Here is a 22,395-nt window from a genome sequence, read left to right on the forward strand (position 1 = left end):
TCATTTACTGTAGTTTTGAATTCCCAGTCTATAATTAACTATACTACTGGATCCCGGGCACGGAGTCAGCTGTGGTGTATAATCCCTGCTTGTGGTCAACTGCAGTATACAACCCCTGGTTGTGGTCATAGCTGTAGTGTGCAATTCCTGGTGCAGAGTTAGCTGCAGTGTATAATCTCTGGTGTGCAGTGAGATGTGGTGTATGATCTCCAAGCACAATCAGCTGCAGTGCATAACAATCCCCGTGCACAGCGGCTGTAGTGCAGAATCCGTGGTGTCCCGTGAGCTGGCGTGCATAATCCCTGGCCACAGGCAGGGAAGAAGCTATTGTCAATTTGCCGCTAACCTAAGGGATCTCCCTTACAGCAGCATTTGTGAAAATACGTGAAACATGTAACCCTCGCTAATGGACGCGCACTGCCGTGCAAAACGGCCACCGTCCACACCACCTGTAGTCGTGCACAGAACGTGGTCAAGGGCGTTCCACAATGGCTTCTGTTACAAGATGAGGTCTGTGTATGCTCACCCCCATCAACGTTGTTATTCAGGACGGTTCTCTCATTGAAATCTGAACTTTCTCGGGTGAAAAATAACACCCACAGGGTCGGATGAGGTCAGGTGTGGCTTGCTCTGTATCTCAAGCCCAGAAAGATGAGTTAATTCTTGAAGGAAACGACATTGAACTTGTATCAAACTCAGCTGCTTTGATTCAGCAAGCCACAACCAGTAAAACTGAGGATATCAGAAAATTTTGGGGGTTGTCTATGCTCCTGAAAAAGGAACAGTTCAGCAGGCTGGTGAATAAGATCGAAGCTGTCCCGTCACAGAAACAGCAAGATGCCAGATGATTTTTCAGACTTCTTGTGATATTTTATTTATTTATTTTTAAAGATTTTATTTGTTTATTTGAGAGAGAGAAAGAGAGTGAGAGACAGCCCAAGAGGGGGTAGGGTCAGAGCGAGAAGCAGCCTCCCCACTGAGCAGGGAGCCCGACGTGGGACTCGATCCCAGGAGTCCGGGATCATGACCTGAGCCGCAGGTAGTTGCTTAACCGACAGCCACCCAGGCGCCCCTAGACTTTTTGTATATTTTAAAGATGCAGTAAAAGCTGTATTGATTTGGGGGAAAAATGTCTTTTTTTTACTGGGCAAAGTTTAATACCAACAGTGATTGCATTATTCTTTCTTTTCAATCTAAAATATAATTTTTAGGGGTGCTGGGTGGTTCAGTCGGTTGAGTGTGTCCGACTCTTGACCTCAACTCAGGGTAGTGAGTTCAAGCCCCACATTGGGCTCCATGCTGGGCGTGGAGCCTAGTTTAAAAAATATGTATGTGTGTGTGTGTGTGTGTGTATATACATATATATGTATATATATATATAATACATACATTGTATACATGTATATATATAACATATATATATATAATTTTTAAAATTCCTAAATGGCTTTGAGTCTTGGGTTAATATTAAATTATTTGCCTGAAAATTTGTAAAGTAATTAAAATTCATGGAGACCGAAAGATACGTGTTTGTCACACAATCCCAGATATGCTTCTTCCTGTTTTCTCTGCAAATAAACACATTTGTTTTAGGCACTGAAATTAATACAGTAAAATCAGTGGGTTTCAGCAGTCTCTTCTGCTTGATAAGGTTAATTCCATTTTGAAACGGAAGCGTTAGCTAACAGGGCCCCACAGGCCCGCTTCTGTCATTGCACACAGGCGCACGAATCCGCGGGCCTTGTCAGGACACACCCAAGGCAGCACGGAGGAGGGGACAGAGAACCGGACACAATGGGGTTCACCTAGGAGGGGTGTGAAGCCCCTTCTGCCTCCTGCAGATTCTGCCTGGAAAGTAGGACTTTCCCTCACCCTGAGGTGCACTCCCGTTTCTCAGAAAGTCAGTAAAATTCTGTGCTATCTCGTGAGGGGACTGAGGACCCGTGGTGACAGTTGTGAGGCTCCGTGTTGGGGGGGGAGCTGCAGCGCTTACTTCTTCTCCGTGGACCCACAGGGGCGGGGCCTTCTCAGGCACCTTGGCTCTGACCTTGACCCTGTGTCCCTCGGTGTCTCCGGAGGCCCTTCTCCAAGAACAGGGCTGCCGAGGGTGCACCGCATGCCCAGGGAAGTCACGGCACATCTGTGAAGCTGTGTGGGGGCAGCGAGTACGCCCCACACTGCTCCGTGAAGCTACACCCTCTGGGGCACGGGGGGTGGGGGTGGGGGGGCAACACCGCGTCCAGAAACGTCCACGAGAAAACTGCTCAGGTGCCCGCGTGTAACTGGTTGTCCCTCCTGCACTCCTCGTCACCCAGGAAAATATGTAAAGCAGAGAAAAACTGAAAGCCAGCACTCCCTGGTCCATTTAAACTTTCACCAAGTCCTTGCAGTACTGGGGGAGGGGGGGGGGCGTTCCCTTGCTGCAAAGTCACTGCCTTATTTAGGGACAGAAAACCAGCCAGTCCCGCCAGATCCCCAGTGGGCTGCCTTGTCTTCTCCAGAGCGCACTCCGATGCACGGGATGCTGGGAACAAGAGTCGAGCTTTCTGCTCCACTCAACACCACCACTGACCACGTCACCCTCGGAGCTCGGGGAAGAATGAGTAAGCAGACCCTCTGCCCCTGGATGGGCTCACACCACCATGATGGAATATGCTGGCCACCCTGCACCTGAGAATGAGGAACCGTTGGGCAAACCCAAACAGGGCCATTGCCTAAAACTGGCCCGCGTTCTTCAAAACCACAGTCCGGAAAGACAAAGGGGATTAAAGAGCAGCGGTGTGCAGGCACGTGCTCAACAAGAGGTTCCCGGGGGAAGAGGCCATGGGTGCAGTGTTTGCCGATTTCCGCGGTGGAAGTACCTCCCCTCCCCCGCCGGCCAATTTCAAGCTGCCCCTGTGCCCATGGCCATGCCCCCGAATGCAGACACGGGAGGAGATGCACGGAGCTTCCACCAGACGGACACGACATACCCAACCCCACCAACTTACACAGCAGTAAGATGTAGTGTGACAATGAGGAAGTGCTGACTTTTGTGTTTATCTTTGTTTTAAGACACAAACGCATGTAATTTAATTTCTAATAATGGCTGTGTTTCACAAAGAGCTTGCAAAATTCCTGGAAATCACCACCACCAAAGAAATAGGACAACTAAATGCAAGGCATGATTCTGGATTGGGTTTTGGATTTGGGGGAAAATGATATGAAGGACATTACTGGTGGCTTGTATATTAGACAATGTTCAATTTTCTGAGTTTGATACTCATATTGTGTGTATGTAAATACACGTGCTTGCTCTCAGGAAATGCATGTTGAAGTATTTGGAGGTGGTACTAGAGTGTCCAGGGCCGCTGTAAAGAAGAGCCCCAAACTGGAAATTTATTTTCTCCCAGTTCTGGAGGCCAGAGGTCCGAAATCCAGGTGTTGGAAGGTGCCTGGAGACTCTGAGGGAGAACCCACTGAAGAAAATGAACAGCCAGGCTCCAGAATGGGAGGAAATATATGGAAGACAAGAATCTGACGGAAAACTAGTATCCAGGACGTGTAAGGAAGTCCTACCGCTCAGTAACAGATGCTAGAGAGCCCAAATTCAAAAAAGGCAAAATACTTGTGCAGACACTTCCCAGAACGATCAGGAAGGGGCCGCGAGCACAGGGAGAGCTGCTGCCCCACATCGCCAGGCGCTGAGCAGCACCCATGCAGAGGGGACCGCCCGCCCGCCCGCCGCCAGCCTGACGTGGTGGGAGGACTGGTGTGCGCGCGCTGGCCGGAAGGCACACGGGGCCACCACACCGGAGACGGCTCGGCAGCTTTTAGTTCGGCTCAGCATGCACTTGCCATAAATTCCAGAAACACCGCTAATAACGGGAACGTGTGCTGGCCACACACACTCCCGCAGCAGCCTCGGGCCCGAGAAGTGCCAGCAGCTCCGAGGTGCCGCCAGCCGCAGGTGCCCGGGGACACGGGCTGTGACCCGCCACGCGGCGGACGCGTCAGAAGTACACGCGGCACGGACACCGCCAGACGTTACTGTGAGCGCAGGCGGCGCGGGCCCGGACGGCTTGGCGTCTAGCGCTGGAGGCCAGGCCGGCGCCTGGGACCAGGACGGGGCCTCGCTGCCGAGGGACCGCAGCGCCTCGCCGGCTCTGTGCGGTCCCCTGGCAGACGCGCCTGCAGGTCACCCAGCTGTCTCCTCCCGGGTTCCTACTGTGTGTGAACTAGATCTCCGTAAGCGGCCGGAAGACAGGGTGCCCGCCACCCTTCTGGGGCACGAGCACGATTCTGTTTCTGTCCGGGTGTCCGTGACAAGAGTGGGTTCGTGAAACACTAAGCTCCACGTGCGTGTGCCCTCTGCCCCACCTAAGGCACTCTCTAACTCCGATAACGTTAAACAGAAAATATGCAGCTGGAGAGAGACAGAGGGTGAGGTTGTGCACAGGGGGACACGCACTTTAGTGCCACTCCTGCCCAACGGGGACCGGCTTTCAAAGGCTGCATACGGCTCCCCCACAGTTGTCACCCGCAGAACACGGCTGATGGCCCCTCGGCCCCTGGAGCCGGCCCACCACGCGCCGTGGCCACCTTCCTCCAGCTCACGCGCTGACACGACGCTGTCCATGAGCAGCTGGCCTCTTCCCACAGCCAAAATGTCTACACTCACAGGATGCACGAGACCCATCTGCAAATCTTCGTACTAGAAGCGTCCGATCCCGCGGCAGCTGGGCCCCCCTGCGGGACACTGGCCCACCAGCAAGGCCCTCTGTGGTGGGTGTGGCGGCATCACCACTTACCCTGGGCCTGGGCCTTATTTCATCCTCAGCTCACCGCCGCAGAGGTGAGGAACTGGGACCCGAGGGGTCGCAGAACAGCAGCGAGTGAGAGAAACTCAGGGGAACACCCCCTGGGCTTTTCTCAGAGGAAGTCAATGTCCTACAAGCGCAGGAAGCACGGACTTCCACCCACAAGAGTATCTATCTATCTGGGGAATGTCCCCCTCCATCTCCACACTCGGGAGCTCAGCTCCCGGCTCTCCCGTCTGCTCACTCCTGCTCAGAGCTCCAGCAAGACCGGGGTGGGGAGGGTCTGGGGGGCCGCATGCTAACAATCCCCCAGTGAGAGATCCGGCTCTGGGCCGCTTCCTCGGGGCTGGAACGCTCCGGAGAACCCCCGGCTGTGGAGGGAATGGCTCACAGAGGAACTTCATTCCTATCTCGACTTGCATCTGGTAAACAGAGATGGAATGAAAAAGCTAACCTGTCCCAGCCGTCCTCCTGTGGTAACATCCTTGACTTGCCTAGAAGGCAAAGAAAGAAGAGAAGCTAGTAATTATCGAGAGCTTACATGGTTTGAAGGAACCAAAAGAAAAGATATTCCACCAAGAACTTTACTGGTAACACCTTTTTAATAGGTCAAAGTAACTGTACAGTTCATTATATTCTTCCTGAGAATAATTTATATCCCCCGACAAACTAAAGGGAGGGTATATTTTTCAAAATTATTTAACAGAATGGATGGTGTAACTGGACATCAGAAAGAAAACCCAATCCCTCTGCTTTGCTTAACTGTCTCCTGGGAAGACAGACACAACGAAGGGTTAGTTAGCCCCAGTGGCTGCAAGATAGTCAACATGGCTTTACTCTTTCTTTATAAATTATATAAAACTGGAAAACAGGGATGGTTCCAGAACCTCTCCCCAATGCAGTTTGGAGGTGCTCTGGTGCAAAGCATTTCTGCTTCCAGGAGAAATAACATTGGTACAAAAAACTGGCACATTATTCTGGTGAGAAAAGACAAAGTTTTTAGTGTGTTCTACAGCTAGCTTCCAACCAGATCTTCACATATCCAACAGGAAAGTAAAAGGCAGGAAAGACAAAGGGTTGTTGTGTTTTTCTGAAAGGACTCAAGTCTTCAAAATATAGCTCTGATATTCTTTCTCCTAAAGTGGTGTCAGCATATTGCAACTCAAGAGTGTTCTCACAACAGGGACTCCAGTCTGGGCCACGGCTCTGCGGCACGCCAAAGAATTCTCAGCCCCTCGGGTTTCCCGGAATTCTCCGCCTCGTCTCCCTGTCTCCCAACATGCAGCCAAGCTGGTTCAGGATCCGCACGCCACCGCCTTGGCCATTTCCACTGAAACACACCCTAACATGAACATGATCTGTTCTTCGGGATTCTTAAAGGCTTCTCACGAACAATTTTCATTCTCAAAAAATGCCACATTTTGGATCCTGGACTTTTCTGAACACTATCATTAAAAAAAAAAAAAACAACAACACAAAAAAACGAACTCAAATCAAATGTGGTTAAACTTATATGAAAGAGATTTTCAACCAGCTGTCAGTCAGAACCGTTGGCACGGTGAGTGCCGGCGGCCGAGGACCGCGGAGCCCCTCACTGCTGGTGGAACACGGGAGAACGTCCTCAGAGAGCGCCCCTCAATGCGGCCTCGTCGGTCCGAGCATCCGCAGTCTCGCTTGGTCAATGACGTCGAGTAAGTTTTTGGCATCCACGGCCAGGGCGTGAGCCGCGGTCAGCATTTGCTTTTTGTACTCCTGCTGGAGACTGGTCATGACGTACTGCTGGGCCAGTTTCATCTTGTTGATGAGCTCACCCAGGTCGGAGTTCAACAGCTTCTGGGCCATCTCAATCTGGAAGGACAAGAGAGAGGTCAGGAGAGGCACGTTCCATCAGCTGTTCCTTGGGTGCCTCCAAGAGAAGAAATTTTCTTCCCCTTACACAAATCTTCCACGCATCCTGCAGCCTTCTGCTCCTTCCACGAAAGCCTTCAGTGACTATTAACTCAGTGACTGGTGGAGCTTTTGCTTCTTAAAAGAATCACAGTCTGGCAGAACCCCAGAGGCCACCCAGCCCAGAGCCCTCCCATCAGAGGGGGCAGCTGGGGCAGATTTGCTGAGGTCCACCAGCCGGCTGGCTTCCAGTCAAAACTGGAAGTCAACACCTGGCTCTGGACTCACAGCCATGTGTCAGGTCCCGCCTCTGCTGTGTAAGAGGAGACCCCCCCCCCCCGGAATTGCTGAGAGGTGGGACCAGGGCTGCAGAGCTGGAAGAAGCTGCCCTGAGGATCAGCGCACTTTGCCTGGGTGTCTCAGGACCTTTCTCATCTGTTCGTTCAACCAGTAACGACTTAGCACTCAGTCTTTTGATGATCACTGAGCACTCACACACGAGGCACTCAGTGGTGTGGACACAAGTGTCTGAACACGCTTGCGCTCATCTAGTGTGAAGCCCACATACAACTCCCTAGGACACACTGGGAAGAATCATACAACAGAAAGACAGCAATCCATTTGTTCTGAGAGGGTCAGACGACTTCACAGAAGAGAAGTCATTTGAAATTGGCCTAGATATAAAAGGAGGCTGGCCTCCTCTGAGGAGGGCCCCACGAGCCATGCCACGTTACCTCTGTCCTGCTGAATGTGCCAGTGGGGAGGCCAATGAGATTTTTAGCAAGGGGAACACCATCCTCCACAGAGGTGTTCTAGAAAGAGGGCTCTGGTGGCGGAGTGTGAATGTGGAATGGAGGGGCGGGAAAGCCAGAGGCAGAGAAGGGAGCTCAGAGGCTGTTGTGGGAACCGAGGGAAGAGGGGATGGTGACAGTGAGGATGGAGAGGCCAGGCGCCGGATGTGACGTGACAACACAGGCGGAAGGCTGCTTGTACGTGTGCGTGGGAGAGCACGGTTCACAGGGGCAGCCGCGGCAAGTGTGTGTGGGTCCCACTGTCTGTGGAAACAAACCGGGAACAGCAGAATGTCCTGCGGAAGCAGACGTCCCACAGGCAGCTGGTGACCCCAGCTCAGGGAGAGGTGCCTCTGAAAGCACAGAGTTGGATGCATCAAATACTGGATCTGTGCACGTGGTGGAGACCCGCCAGGGAGAAGCAGCATTCTGTAAGACGTGACGTGGGTGTTTTACACCCATGCAGCCCCTCGGGGGACAGCCACACTCAGGGCAGCGGGGAGGAGGGGCCAGGATTGGGGGAGCATGGCTGCCGCTGGCCCCGGGGAAGTTGCAGTAGAGAACTGGGGATGAGCTGGCCCGGGAGGACAGGCTGCTCTGAGGTAGTACAAGGGGGACTGAGGAAGGGGGAGCAAGATCAAAGAAAGCTCCTCTCCTTTTAAAAAATAATTAAGAATACATATGGGACCTCACACCAGTCAGAATGGCTAAAACTAACAAGTCAGGAAACGACAGATGTTGGCGGGGATGCGGAGAAAGGGGAACCCTCCTACACTGTTGGTGGGAATGCAAGCTGGTGCAGCCACTCTGGAAAACAGTATGGAGGTTCCTCACAAAGTTGAAAATAGAGCTACCATACGACATAGCAATTGCACTACTGGGTATTTACCCCAAAGATACAAAAGTAGGGATCCGAAGGGGTACGTGCACCCCGATGTTTATAGCAGCAATGTCCACAATAGCCAAACTGTGGAAAGAGCCAAGCTGTCCATCAACAGATGAATGGATAAAGAAGATGTGGTATATATACACAATGGAATATTATGCAGCCATCAAAAGGAATGAGATCTTGCCATTTGCAATGACGTGGATGGAACTGGAGGGTATTATGTTGAGTGAAATAAGTCAAACAGAGAAAGACATGTATCATATGACCTCACTGATATGAGGAATTCTTAATCGCAGGAAACAAACTGAGGGTTGCTGGAGTGCAGGGTGGGGTGGGAGGGATGGGGTGATAGACACTGGGGAGGGTATGTGCTCTGGTAAGCGCTGTGAATTGTGCAAGACTGTTGAATCTCAGATCTGTACCTCTGAAACAAATAATGCAATATATGTTAAGAAAAAAAAAAAAGAAGAAGAAGAAGAAGAAGGTAGCAGGAGGGGAAGAATGAAGGGGGGGAAATCGGAGGGGTAGACGAACCATGAGAGATGATGGACTCTGAAAAACAAACTGAGGGTTCTAGAGGGGAGGGGCGTGGGAGGATGGGTTAGCCTGGTGGTGGGTATTGAGGAGGGCACATTCTGCATGGAGGACTGGGTGTTATGCACAAACAATGAATCATGGAACACTTCATCTAAAACTAATGATGTAATGTATGGGGATTAACATAAGAATAAAAAAAAAGAATACATACGGGATAGCGAGTTGTGTAGAAAAATCAGCGTAGACGCAGAGTTTATTTCAGGCTTTACCAGCTAAAGTAATAATTTAGAAATGGCCCTGCCAAAATATTTACTTGTTAGGATACCATTTTCTTGCCTCTGGCAAATGGAACTTTTCCACTTTTTGGCAAAGTTCTTACTCACTGTGGAAGACCAATTAAAGTCACAATGAAGCCAAGGAACAAGCTAATGCCCTAAACGGCTAGAAATATAAAATTGCACTATGCAGTCAGGCATTTTCCAAAATGATTTTGGTGGTTTCGTGCAGGTGAACCGATGCCCTTTACAAAGGAAGCGTGGATGGGGGCTGTGCCAGGCCATCAAGATGGGCATCAGCGGGCCACTGTCCTGAGAAGCACTCAGCCCCAATCTCATCAGGAGGAAACCTCAATTGTTACAGGACATCCCTCAACCCCACTTTAGGAATACTGTCTAAGGTAACTGGCCATACTCTTCCAAAATACTGACGGCAGAAAGATGAAGTCTGAGGACCTGCTCCAGGCGGAAGCAGACTCCCAAACAAACGGGCGTGTGGCCTCGGGCAGGACACACAGCCCTGCTGGCCTTGAACTAGAGGGTGAAACTACTGGACGTGACCGCCCACGAGGACCGTAAGGGGGTGCTGACAGCCCAGCTGTCCAAACCCTCCAGGTGAGAGAACAGCCTCCTGATTGGAGATACAAATGGAAACAAGGAAGGCAAGAAGCGTGACACAGGAGACCTGCTCTCAATCGGTTCAGAGAAAGGAGACGGCGGGTGTAGACAGACAGAGAATGTGGGAAATGTTAAAAGGCAGTGAAACTGGGTTAAGGATATTCAGGGATTCTCTGCATTATTCTTGTAACTTTTCTTTAAGTTTGACATCACTTCAAATAGAAGACTAGCACCCACTAGGCTGTAGGGCTAGAGAGAGTAGAAAAGTGGGTGCAGGAGCTAGGAGAGAGGGGAGTGAGAAGGGCAAGCAGAGCCAGGGCCGTCACGAACTCCAAGGGACACAGCTCTATGTGCACGTGCGGCCCGGGCAGCATACACCTCTGGAGGCCGGGGAGCACCCCTTGGAGGTCAGGGCACATCTCTGGAGGTTGGGATGCACCCCTGGAGGAGGCTGGGGAGCACCTCTGGAAACTGGCATGGCTGGGAGCATTTTTAAAATAATGCAAGTGTGTCTGCTCATTTGTTAGTTCAACACATGATGCAAAATGGCCAAAAATGGCAAAAATGAGATTATTGCTGAGAGACAGGATTTTGGGTGAAGTCTGATTCCTTAAAAAAATTTTAAAACACATGTATTAATTTAAAAGGCATTTTTTTTTATCACTGCTGTATGTGGAAAACCAGCATCATTTGCAAACTATAATTTTTTCAGAAAAATTCATGGGAGGAGGGCAGGCTCCTCCCAGCTCATTTCTGCTGTCCTTTGGCTTCAACCTGAGTTGGTGCCGAAGGATTTGGCCCTCACCCAGCTCTGCCCCTGTGCTCCCCGCCATCCCCACAGCCACCTGTCCTTTGGGCCCCGATCCCCCGGCTCAGGAGCTGGCAGCGAAGGCGTGGGATCTAACTAGCCCCAGTGGGTGCCGCTCCCTGGCTGTAAGGTCTTGACCTCAGAGCAGCGGGGGCATCACAGCCCCTGCCCGGGGCGCGTCCCGCCGCACTGTCTGCGCAGGAAGGGGCGCCATGTCCTACCTCTCGGTGAGTGCTGGCTGGCAGGACCGGGAGGGTCTCGTCCACAGTGGCCAGTAACGTCCGCAGGGCCAGGCCGACTTCCTAGCAGACAAGACCACACCCGGGATCAGAGCACGCACAGAGCACGCTCCAGAAGCGATGCCTCCTCTCAGTTATGGGGTTGTCTCCTTTCCAACACTTCAAGGACAATTTCTGTACTTCTTTTCCTGAGTACTGAGCCTGATCTGAAGTGATTAGGCTTTCCCCCAAAGACTGAGATCTCTGAATGCTCAGAATGTGATCTCTGATGGAAGATGAGGAAGGACATTCTGACACCTGAGACCGCATGGACGAACCTCAGTGAGAGGAACCCGTCCCAAAAGGACAGATACAACGGGACGCCACTCCTCCTCTCCTCTGTGCCCTGGAGTCCCCACGTTCACGGGGACAGGGAGTGGATGGGGCGCCAGGGGCCGGGGGAGGGGCACTGATGTTTAATGGGGACAGAGTGTCAGTTTTGCAAGGTGAGAGGAGTTTTGGACATTAGTTGTCTAACAATGTGAATGTACTTAACACCACTGTAAGCTTAACAGTGGCTAGGATGGTAAATTTTACGTTCTGTGTATTTTACCACACTTTTAAAAAAGTGTGTTCAAGTATATGTTCCAGAAATACAGGCTTAAAGCAAAGCTTCATAGCACTCTTTGAACTGCAGAACCCCCTGATAAGGCTCACGAATGCCAGTGTGCCCTGCTCGGGGGTGGGTGGGGGGGCACCTAGCCTCCTTTCTCGCAGAGCTTCTGGTACTCTCTCCCAGGACACCACGCCCCCGGACACAGCTTGGCAAGGTTAGGCTAGTGCAGAATATTTTCATTTCTATCTTTTCACCTTATTAAAAAAGATTTTGTGAGCACCCACATATCCACCCCTCCCTGGAAGAAAACAGCACAGACAAAGCCCCCATCGTCTCTCTCCACAACGGCCCCTCCCCCAGGGCAGCGCCTGAAGGTCAAGTGCTCTCCGCACGCGCAGGTGCTGCGTGTCCCCAAGGCGCGCACAGCACGGGTCTGCATGCTTTCAACTTCACAGAAATGGCACCTTGCAGCTCGATTTTTCACGCAAGACCGTGAGCGAGCAGTGGCTGTTAAAGCCTGTGCTGCTCTAAGCGCCAGGGGCGGGAATGGCAGTCGGTCTGACGTCACTCGGTCATGCACAACTTCTGACACATTTCCTCCTGGCGGAGGGCTGGGTTTTACCTTCACCATGGGAACGTACTCCTCTGGCGGGGCTGGCTGGATCTTGCTGGACATCTCGATGACAGCCTTCACCAGGCCCGTCACATTCTCGTACACCCTGTCGTTGGACCGGTCCAGGTTGGCAGTGGGCGGGGGGCTGATTTCCTGGGGCTGAAGCTGCAACACAGAAGCCGTTATGCCCCCAGGCCCCACAAGGGGGCGGCACCTCACCGCAGCTAAGTTACAGAGGTTCTTTAAAAGAGATCAAAGTGGATCACAATTGACTGGCTTGTCTGCATGGCTACAGCTCAGTTGGAGGATGACAGTCAAGTAATTCATCCAAGTGACAAATGAGCAAGGCAATCATTTTTTGTAACTTTGAGCTCAGTTAAAGGAAATGAAGTGGAATCATACCCATGGTGCTAAAAGCCCCAGATTCTTTCAGAGTAGTGATTCGACACCCCCCCCCAAATCATTCACCAAGAGAAAGAATTCATGTGTTCTACGTCTCTCTGAGGATTTCACGGGAAGCTGGCTAGGGGGTCAAGCATTCTATGTTAAGACTCTAAGAACTCCTGCTTAGTCTGACTCCTGCCGTCCGAACTGCATGGCTCAGCGTGGCTGCCTCCAGACCACTTCACAGACACGTGTGTCCCCTTCATGACTGGAACAAGCGGACAGATGCGAGTCTCGTGAAGCGGACCCCATCTGCTTGCACCGCGTTGCGGCATTGAGGAGCCCCGAGGTGTACGTGCCAGTGGCCGGGCCTCGGCTCCTCACAGGGCCATCGGGGCGAGGGGGACCTGAAGGAGCTCTTGGGCACAGGCCCTCCCCAGTGCCCGGGCACACAGACACCGATGAATGTTACCCACGAGAAGCCGAGTGAGCGCAGGGCCTGCGGAACGTGTCCAACAGCAATTGAAAGTTCACAGGGGTAACACCAGGCACAGAAAGGGCCGTGCTTGTCTACTTTAAGAAAACTACAAGTGCAGTACGTAATCGTAGCTGCCTGCTGATGGGTCTGCTGCCAGCGCTCAGTCGAAACCTCTAGATGCCCATTCTGAACCTTCGGGCTGACTCTGTCTGAGGAACCGGGAGCCCGGTGTTCAAGTCTGATGCGAGACAGCCACGGACAGGGATAGTTCAGGCCCTGCAAAGATGTTCATGCCTCAGTCTCTGGCAAATAAAGACCTTGTCTCTGGTGATAAGCCAAGCAAAAGTGCCCTCCCCAGGCTCCCTGATTTCTGCTCCAGAGTCACATGCAGAGCGCTAGGAGTGAAGGAGTGGGACACACACACAGACACAATGTGCTTACCCTCCATGGCTATTGTTGAACAGGAGGTGAGGAAAAGTTAGAGAAATTTATCAGAGAAGGGGAAAAAAGAAAAACAGTATTAATAAAGGCAGCAGACAAAACCCCCACAAAAACACATGAGCAGAACCAAAAGGAACGAGCTTGAAGCCTGCCTAGGAGCCAGCCCCCGGTTCCCTGGTCTTCCAGGCACAACAGCTGGGCCATTGGTCCATGGTGCCGGCGCACTCGGTAAGGAGGCCTGCCACGCGCCATGCTTGTTTTCATGAGGTAAATGAGAGAAAACAACACGCAAAGCCAGAGAGGGACAACCTGGCAGCCATGCGAGTAGCAAAGCATTAGGGGTCCTCAGAAAGAAGAGGCCTTGAAATGTGCTTGACATCCCTGGGAACTGCCCGTCGGGCTTCTGGGCCACTGGGAGAGACTGTCCCACGCTGGCACCCCGCGCCCAGCCCCCGGCATCCTGGGAAACAGGCTTTGCCATTAGCTATCCCGCCACCATCAAGATCCCTGGCTTGGGGCTGGTTGTAAAGACATCAGGAGCTTATTTTAAAAACAAAAAGAAAACAAACTAAAAAAACAAACAACAAATCCTTCTTTTGAGCCAACTCTTACGTTTCAGACTCCTTTATTTTTAACTTAGTTTTATTTAGTGCTTTTTCTTCTACAGCTTACACCAAGGCCATCCTATTCCTGTTGTAACTTAAAAGACCAAGTTAACTGGGGAAAGGTGGCTATCTTGCCCCCCTCCTCAACTATGTCTGAAACAGCTGTACCCTTTGGTATAGGAGTTCAGCAGAATCTTAGATTTCAAGGCCCAACCTTCTACAGTGTCTTCCCTGCATTAGAAAGAGGGAGATCACTTCAAGAGAGGACATCTCTGTCTCTTCCCTTCTGCACTGAGAGTCACACGCGGCCCTGTGATGAACTCGGCAGATGTGCCACTTCAGACTGGATCAACATAAAGGCCCAGCTTCCGCAACAGGTGACGCAGGCGGGGCTCCATTAGGAAGAACCTCGGCCATTCCGGACTCCAGGAGGCAAAGGCTGCTTAATGCTAACCTATTTGAAGCTTCTGTTCTTCTGTATGTGCCCTGTGCCCAATCAAGGCGGGTCACAGAAGCACTGTCCCGGTGCCTCCAGCCACCACGCACAGTAACACCCCCAAAGCCAAAGCTTTGCTACAGTTTCCTAGTTTCTGGGGCTTGCCAACTTGGAGGTTCCTTGGCAGACAGTTGGGATAAAGCACCACCCCCCAAGAGACATACACAATTCCAACCGCTTAGGTGGGTGCCTCAAGCTTAAATAATCCAGAATCGAAACAAAGCCACCAAAGGAGAAACTGAGGTGGATTTCGGATCAAATGTTATCTGGATGAGTTCCATTAGTTACACCTAGCGATAAGCATTTCTGTGTTAAGACAGTATTGTTTTTAGGCTGGATTCAGTAATCTCTACTGAACAGGCGGATAAGGAAGAACTAGAGACATATACTTCATATTTATTTTTTTTAAGTAGGCTCCATGCCCAGCACAGAGCCCAATGAACTCACGACCCTGAGATTAAGAGCCTGAGATCAAGAGTCAGACACGTAATGGCTGAGTCACCCAGGCACCCCTACTTCATTATTAAAGAAATCTTTACTTAATGTATTTTAGGTAAGCATGCTATATCCATCATGATTTCTACTTGCCTCAAACCCTCTATAAGGGTACTTTCCAATTATAGTCATTCACGTTATTACAAATGTAAAGGCAAACATTCACGTTATTACAAATGTATGTCGGAATTCTGAGCTGGTATCTCAGCTCCCTCTCAAGTTGGTTTTTCCTTGTAATACAAGCCATTTTGAAAATTTCCTCTTGTGGCTCATGTAAATGACAAACTTCATTAACCTAATTTCTCTTTCTTCCCTTTTTAAATTTATGTCAAGAAACCACATTAGGAAGGGCCATGTCCCCTTTTGCTCCTCCTCAGAGAATACCCCGTGCAGTGCCCCTGAGCTGGGGGCAGGGGGGGCCGCCGGACGCCAAGCCCCGGGCCGAGCTCCAGGACCAGCGCTCTGGTTTCTGGGGGCTGACCACCAGCCCTCAGAGCTGGGGTGCCTCTGACCCAGTGGTGCCTGGGCTGCATCCCTCAGGGGGCACGCGGGGCCAGCCAGGGCCAGCCCGTTCACTCCCTGCTCACCGCCCCTCTGGGCTGGAGATGGCATTTTCTCTGCCGAGGGCCTCCTCTCTTCTCTCTGGGAATCAGCCCAGCCTGCTGGCTAAATGCTGGCTCAGCTGGGGAGCCTGTAACCTTGAATATGCCCTTTAACCTCTGTGAACCTTGCCGTGTCATGTGAAAACTAGAACAATACTACCACCACCAATCCTGTGAGGCTGATGTGAGGACAGGCTCTGTCACAGCACATGGTACAGGGAGGGCAAGCCACGAGGGTGGTTATTGGTGAAACGAAGTTTCTCTTAACTGATAACAAAGTTACCAGGTTCAAAGATCCCACCCACTGCAGGAGGCACCTTTTTAATGTTCCTCTAAGGAAAAAAAAAGCTGCCAATTAAACCAACACATCACCCTGATTTTAGAAATGTTAAAATGTACAAAAAAGGTATATCAGAATTAAGAAACAAGATATATTTTGAGAGATGACTGATGTCTCACGGCAAATAGAGAGATCCTCTCATTAAATGGGCACGAGAAAGAAGGAGAACCCTTGCCTTTGCTTCTCGTGAGAGGAGAGCTGCTTCCAAGGGGCCCAGAGGCCAACGTGGCAGGGTCTGGTGGAGGCCGGGGATGGAGGCCGGGGACGGGCGTGGTCAGGAGCCCTGACGGCCCCCTCACACGTAGCAGGGCAGGCCGTGCGTGCAGCGCTCCTGGCCGAGGAGAAGTTGGGGCCATCAGCCCCTGAGCCACACGCTCCCCTCCTCCGAGGGCTGGTTCCACACAGCCCACGCCACTTCACTACAAATGCAGTCCTGGCCCCAGGTGGAAAACGGTGGCAGTTTTCCACTAAGCCACACCGACACACTTAAGAGACAGTGAGCCCGCAGAAGGGCTCCCTTTCCCCAGGCATCCTGGTTTAATTAATGTTTAGAACCAGAAGCCATCCCAGCACTTTAGTCCCAAGAAACATTCTGCCTGATAAGAGAAAAACCTTTATCTAGGAACTCAGGCTCTGACTGAGGCCCAGACTTTATCATGTGAGAGAAAACCAGACGAGACAGGCTCCTGTCAAGCTTGCTCCGAACTCTCGGGAGGGGTGCAGAGCCCTACCAAACGGACGCCTGGGGCCCACGGCAGCACCACTCTGCTCATTCCGTCCTCAGCACTGACTCCACTTCAAGTTCCTGATCACCAAGCCCGCAACGAAAGGCCCCACAGAGCCTCGAGCAGAGCTCGGCTCAGATGCCCACCTTGACGCCCTCGTTGTAGCTGTCCCCGGGGCTGCTGAGGCTGGCGAGGCTGCCCAGGTGACCGGGGGCCCCAGGCCGCGGCGGTTTCTTTGGCGGGGCTGCAGGATCTGGTAAAGGGGAGGCGTCCCGTTAGCTGAGGCACGATTACACACCGAACAGAAACCCCCAAATAACACCTGGCAAGGAGTCACGTCACTGCAACGTACGCTCATCTGGGAAAGCGCATCCCACCGAGGCGCTCCCGACACATTACAGCTATGTTCTGCTCCCTAATACTCTGGTCATCGGCTGAATTTGGCAAACATCACACTTGCTTTGGTCCGTAGGGGGAAAAGTGTTCAAAAATCATGAGGGATTCCAAAGCTCAGAAACTCTGTACATTTAAAACTTGCTCCCTCTAGGGCACCTGGGTGGCTCAGCTGGTTAAGCGACTGCCTTCGGCTCAGGTCATGATCCTGGAGTCCCGGGATCGAGTCCCACGTCGGGCTCCCTGCTCAGCAGGGAGTCTGCCTCTCTCTCTGACCCTCCCCCCTCCATGCTCTCTATCTCATTCTCTCTCTCAAATAAATAAATAAAATCTTTAAAAAAAAAAAAAAAAAACTTGCTCCCTCTAAAGTATAAAAACTTCTTGACAGATGATTCATTTCTTCACTTACCTGGTTTCCCCACAGGCTGATATATGTGTTGGTTTCCAGTCTGTGGGGAAAGAAAAGCTCCGTCACCAGCGTTCACTACAGGCCGCAGCCTTCCCTCCGTCCCTCCCCCTCTGTCCCCTTGAACACCTGTGCGAAGTGCTGGGTTCAAAGACCAACGCGATGGGGCCTAATTGGGGGTGGGGGGCTTACAAACAGCCAGAATGCCAGCAGGTGTGGGAAAAGGGCTGTGACGGGGCAAGCGAGAAGGGACGGGAAGGGAACAGGGACGGGAGTCCTCACAGCCAATTAGAATTTCCTTCTAAAACAATGACATCCACGGATGCCTCCAGTCCACCTTCCAGGGGTGTGAAATCCGGGCCTTCGCAGCATCTGGGTCCTGTGCTCAGAAGCTGCCTCACAGCCTCCCGGATGTTCTCCTCACAGGGACGGGCACAGGCGGGGACAGTGACCATGGGAGACTGTGTGGCACTGGGCTATTCTGTATGCCTGTGCTGTCACCCGAAGCCCGTGTGTGTCAGGACGTGCTGTCACAGCTCTATCCGTTCAGGACCAAGCCACAGGCCCGGCCAACAAGCCAACCGCAAGCCCGGAATGTCCACCCCGGGGACAGGACAAAAGACCGTCCCACTGAAGGCCAGCCCGCCGCGGGCTGTCATAGCTGCGGTCCCCCGGCAAACAACCCACCCTAGCATAGCTAAACGAAAATCAATCTTTTTAGAATCACACTCTACTTCTGAAGAGACTTACCTTGCTTAATTTAAATTAATAAACTAGTTTAAAAAATATATTTTAGGGTGCTCTACTTTCTGCTGTAAAGAGGTCTACCAGACGGTGTAGGGCACACAGTGAAAATGGTTCCTGTCCCGGAGACACACCTACTGTCAACACGCGTTGCACGGTCTGAAGGGCTCCCCACACCCTCGGAGCTGGGGACGAGGGCTCCTTCGCAGCTGACTGTGCAGTGCCGCACCGTCCACCCAGCGCGTGCTGTTACCCCTGTGACGGGGACACCTGCTTTGTCCCGGGCACAGGACCCGCCGCCCCCTCGCTGTGTAACAGACGGCGAGACGGTTACAGCTGGTGTGCACCACGGCACAGCACCAAGCCGCTGGGAGAGGGACACAGCCGTGGTGGGGAGGGGAGGACCCGGCAGGTCTCAGTGGGAAGATCAGGCCTTCTGAGAACGTGAGCTCTGCACACGCCGGGTGGGGGAAGCCGTGAAGAAGTCTGGGAGGAGAGCGGCCCAGAGACAGGGCATCCCCCAGGAGGGGCAAACAGCATGGGAGGAACCAGGCGGCCAGGGCAGCTGGAGGATGAGTGCGCGTGCAAAACAGCAGGCTACGTGGCCAGAACTCTACAAGGGGACATAGTCTGTGAGCTGTGTTGTGTTCACCGATCCAGGCAGTAAAACACGCACATTTAACAAGACTTAAAACACAAAGAATTTTCTGGTTGGTACCCAGGTTGTAAGAAAATTCAATTAACTAGAAAATTCTATTTTAAGAACATTCTGGATTAATTCAGCAAAAGTATGTATAAGGCACTGTGTTAGGCCATTCCACAGGTTGCTCTGGGAGGGAAGGCACGGAAAAGCCCCTGCTTTCAGAAGTCTGACGGACGAGCACGTGGGCAGGCTGAGTTCTGGTTCTGCTGCGTATCTAGCTACGGGCCCTGGGCCTTGGAGAAGATTGTAGATTTTAAGTAGGCATGAGCTAGTGAACACACACTAATAACTGGCTAGTGGAAACTGACCCCATCAACTTGCATAAAAGTAAAAACCATTTGGATTTTCAAAATAATATACAAATTGACAGCATGTTCATCTTGTGACGACACCCCTGTATTAGGCATATGTATAAGGAACATTATCAGCCTCAGTTAATGAGCTGGAAAACCAAAGCCCCACACAGTTGAATGACTTCTTCCTGAAGCCACGGCACATTTTCCAGAAGTGTTAAGTTGGAGCATTTCAGGAAGTGGGCCAAATCAGATTGCTATCTAAATTTAGCAAAGAACAGAAGAGGGAAAAGCAGAATGGTCACGGTGTGTTACCGGCCTTCCAGAAGGAAGCGGCCACAACCTAAAACCACATCCCTTGCAGTGAGCAAGCGCAGTCTGGCATCTGGCACCGTGATGGGTCACCTTGAGCAAGTTTTCTACAAGCCTCAGTTTACCCCTTCGAGGAGTGTGGATGGCAACAGGCCTGACTTGACAGGAGTGCTGGGGTCTTAGGGAGGTGGTATGAGGATAGCACTCAGCATAGCACCTTGCAGCACTAAGTACCTTCTCATCAGTACTAAGCGCTCCCACTGTCGCCTAGGCCTGGGTGACAAGGTTGCAAGAGGACCTGTCCCACATTGTCTGCTCCACAGAAGAACCCTTCTCTCCATGTCTAATTCACTCCCCGATTCTCTCATTCCACATGCTTTCTGGGGGCCTGTTATGTGCCACCTTCTGGAACACACATGATTTCCCTTTTCTAATAAAACGTCCTAGTAGTGGTGCTCTGAATAGCCAGTCCCTTGAATACGGTTTACCTTCACGCTGATGCTCAGTCTTATCAACTTAGGACAGACTACCGGTCACATGTTAATCTTTTCATTCTAAGTAAGGAACTCTGGGTGTGGAGATGTTAAATGGCAGGTGACGTGATGTGCTCATGAGCCAGAGCCTGCTGCGCCTGCACATCGTGACGGGGGATGCCACATCTTCCCATGCTGGTGACTGAGCACATCTTTCGGGGGCCAGACCTCAGGGGCAGCTGGATTTCACAGTACAGATTAGAGAAAACTCCTGGTAGGCCATTCCACACTATGCATCTTGGAGCGGGATGATGACCCAGTCTCGTGTATGCATGCATGTGTGTTCGGAAGTAAATCCAGAAGCCTTATTAGGGCTTTATCTCCATAGGTCTGTTACCTGGCAGGCACTGGTTTCTCTTCTGTAATGGGACTTCGTCTCATGTTCAGAGAAATCTGCTTTTATTTCACTCAGACATCTGCTGATGGCAATCTTAATAAAACGATTTAAACTATTCTCCCTAAAAGATTAGGGAATATTTCTTGCATGCTTTAAACATATTTGGAATAACCATAAACTAGCTCTTTAAAGAGAATTTCAGGCATTTCCCCCTACAACACAGAGAAGAAAAAAAAAATCTTGGACAAGTTTCCTGTAACTGTGGAAACTCATAAGCATGCACTAAGAGTGCAAACATTTAGCAAAGGACAGTGGACATGTGTCAACCATATGCAGGTTTCTGTAGAACACAGAGCTGCTACTATGAGGTTGTGCGAGTAAGGGGAGCATCCAGTGCCGGGCCGTGCACTGCAGCTTCTAATGATCTTGGCCAAAATGCTCGCTTTACTTAAAGAACGGATTCCTGCGTTCCATGCTACGAAGATTAGCGAGCGTGGGTATCTTATGACACAAAGTGACGGCCTATGTCCATCCTGGCAAGTCCTGGCAAGAACCGGGCAGCTGCTTACCGGGCCCTGGAGACTTCCATCCTCCCTGTCCATACTGCCTCGAGAGGGCCGCACGTCAGGTTTCTAAAGCAAAGAAAACAAAACCAGACAGTTCCACTCCTGGTTTGAAAATCATGGACATATTAAGTTCCTTCCTCATATGACACGAGTTTCTGCTAGACAGAAAACTCCACCCCAGGGTGAAAAAGAGCAGGTACCCAAGCCTGCTTCCTGGCAGAGTAAGGCTCGCATGTACTTGGCTGCATTGCCGAAGCAGCTAACAGTCCAATTACATGCCTTTCCCCCTTTTCCCCACCCAATGCATCCACCATACAGATAAATCTGGATTTAATATAAGTAAGAGTATGCCAATTTCACCAACCCCACAATAGGCAAAGGAGGTTACATGTCCTCATGGTGCAGAGCGTGTTCAAAGGTCTATTCCTCACGAAGCCCAGTACGTGCAGTGGCCTCTCGCCTGCCTGATATCCGTCCCGTAGCCACGCTGACGCCTGCCTCCCCTTGCCCATGCAGTCTCGCCACAGACCCCTTCTCAGGTTGCACTTCCTACGGCCTCTCCAGACAGGACTGCTCCTTTCTTGGTCTCTGCCAGTCTGCTGTATCTTAGAGATCCTCTCCGTGGCAGGAATCATGCAGTAATTACTTCCCTCATTCGACAGAGAATGTCTTGATGTCTGATTTGTCTTTGTTCACCCTACACCTGCAAGGGCCCGGCGCTGAGCACTGAGGACAGAACCTGTAAGCACTTGTGGGTGGCAGGGCCGGGGTGGTGGTGAGAAAGAAATGAGCTTTGTCTCTCCCCCTTCTTATAAATGTATTTTTACAAAAATGAAACCATGCCATGTAATTTTATAACCTTTATGTAACATTATATAGTAGAAAACCATGTTAAAACCATGTTAAAAGTTGCAAGCCTCCCTCAGCATGAAGGCTGTCCTAAAAAGAAACCAACAGTGAGGCGAATGGGCTCTGGCATCAGGTGGCCTGGGTTCAGGTCTGGCTCCAACCCTTTCAAAGCTGTGTGACCTGGGCCTCAATTTCTTCAGCTTCAAAACAGCGCAGTTACAGTACCCGCTGCGCAGGCTTGATGGGAGGATTAAATGAATGAATACTGCAAAGTACTAGATCAGTGCCACACGAACGTCCTGTAAAAGAAATAGTTCTGTCCGCTGAATGGTGGGGCCATTTTCAAAAATTCGGTTGTATAAATAGGTGGTGGATGAAGACTTCTGTATAGAAATGTTTGACTAAATCCCTGCTTATTTCCCTAGGACAGATTTCTAAGATGGAATTACTGAGTTAGAGGGTCTGAACACTTGAAAAATCCTGGGTATAAGCTGCCCAACTGCTGAGCTCTCGCTGGGCCCTATACCATTTAAAACTTAGCCAATTCAATAAACAAAATACTTTATAAATCTGTCCTCCTTTCCTAAACATTAGAACTCTCTGCTTCTTCTCACTGGATGCCGGGCCCCGGGAGGACGGAGG

The 22,395-nt window shown here is 51.3% G+C and overlaps 1 protein-coding gene across 7 annotated transcripts in view; it reads right to left on the minus strand.

Moving 5' to 3' along the window:
• Window positions 1–5,382: 5,382 nt before the first annotated feature.
• Window positions 5,383–22,395, minus strand: part of PTK2 (protein tyrosine kinase 2) — a 260,594-nt gene continuing 243,581 nt past the window's right edge. For 6 of the 7 annotated variants that reach the window (XM_035012006.1, XM_035012007.1, XM_035012003.1 and 3 more), the window contains 7 exons: window positions 20,908–20,970; window positions 17,420–17,459; window positions 16,764–16,870; window positions 13,355–13,363; window positions 12,061–12,216; window positions 10,826–10,906; window positions 5,383–6,647 (listed from right to left, as the gene is read on the minus strand). In XM_035012006.1, the coding sequence (XP_034867897.1) occupies window positions 6,435–6,647; window positions 10,826–10,906; window positions 12,061–12,216; window positions 13,355–13,363; window positions 16,764–16,870; window positions 17,420–17,459; window positions 20,908–20,970 (669 nt within the window). In that variant the 3' untranslated portion in view covers window positions 5,383–6,434. The remainder of the gene's footprint in view (window positions 6,648–10,825; window positions 10,907–12,060; window positions 12,217–13,354; window positions 13,364–16,763; window positions 16,871–17,419; window positions 17,460–20,907; window positions 20,971–22,395) is intronic. The other variant, XM_035012011.1, reaches the window with a different exon arrangement.

The sequence above is a fragment of the Mirounga leonina genome, unplaced genomic scaffold (genome assembly GCF_011800145.1).
Source record: "Mirounga leonina isolate KUSES-001 unplaced genomic scaffold, KU_Mleo_1.0 Mir_165, whole genome shotgun sequence".
NCBI classification, from domain to species: Eukaryota; Metazoa; Chordata; class Mammalia; order Carnivora; family Phocidae; genus Mirounga; species Mirounga leonina.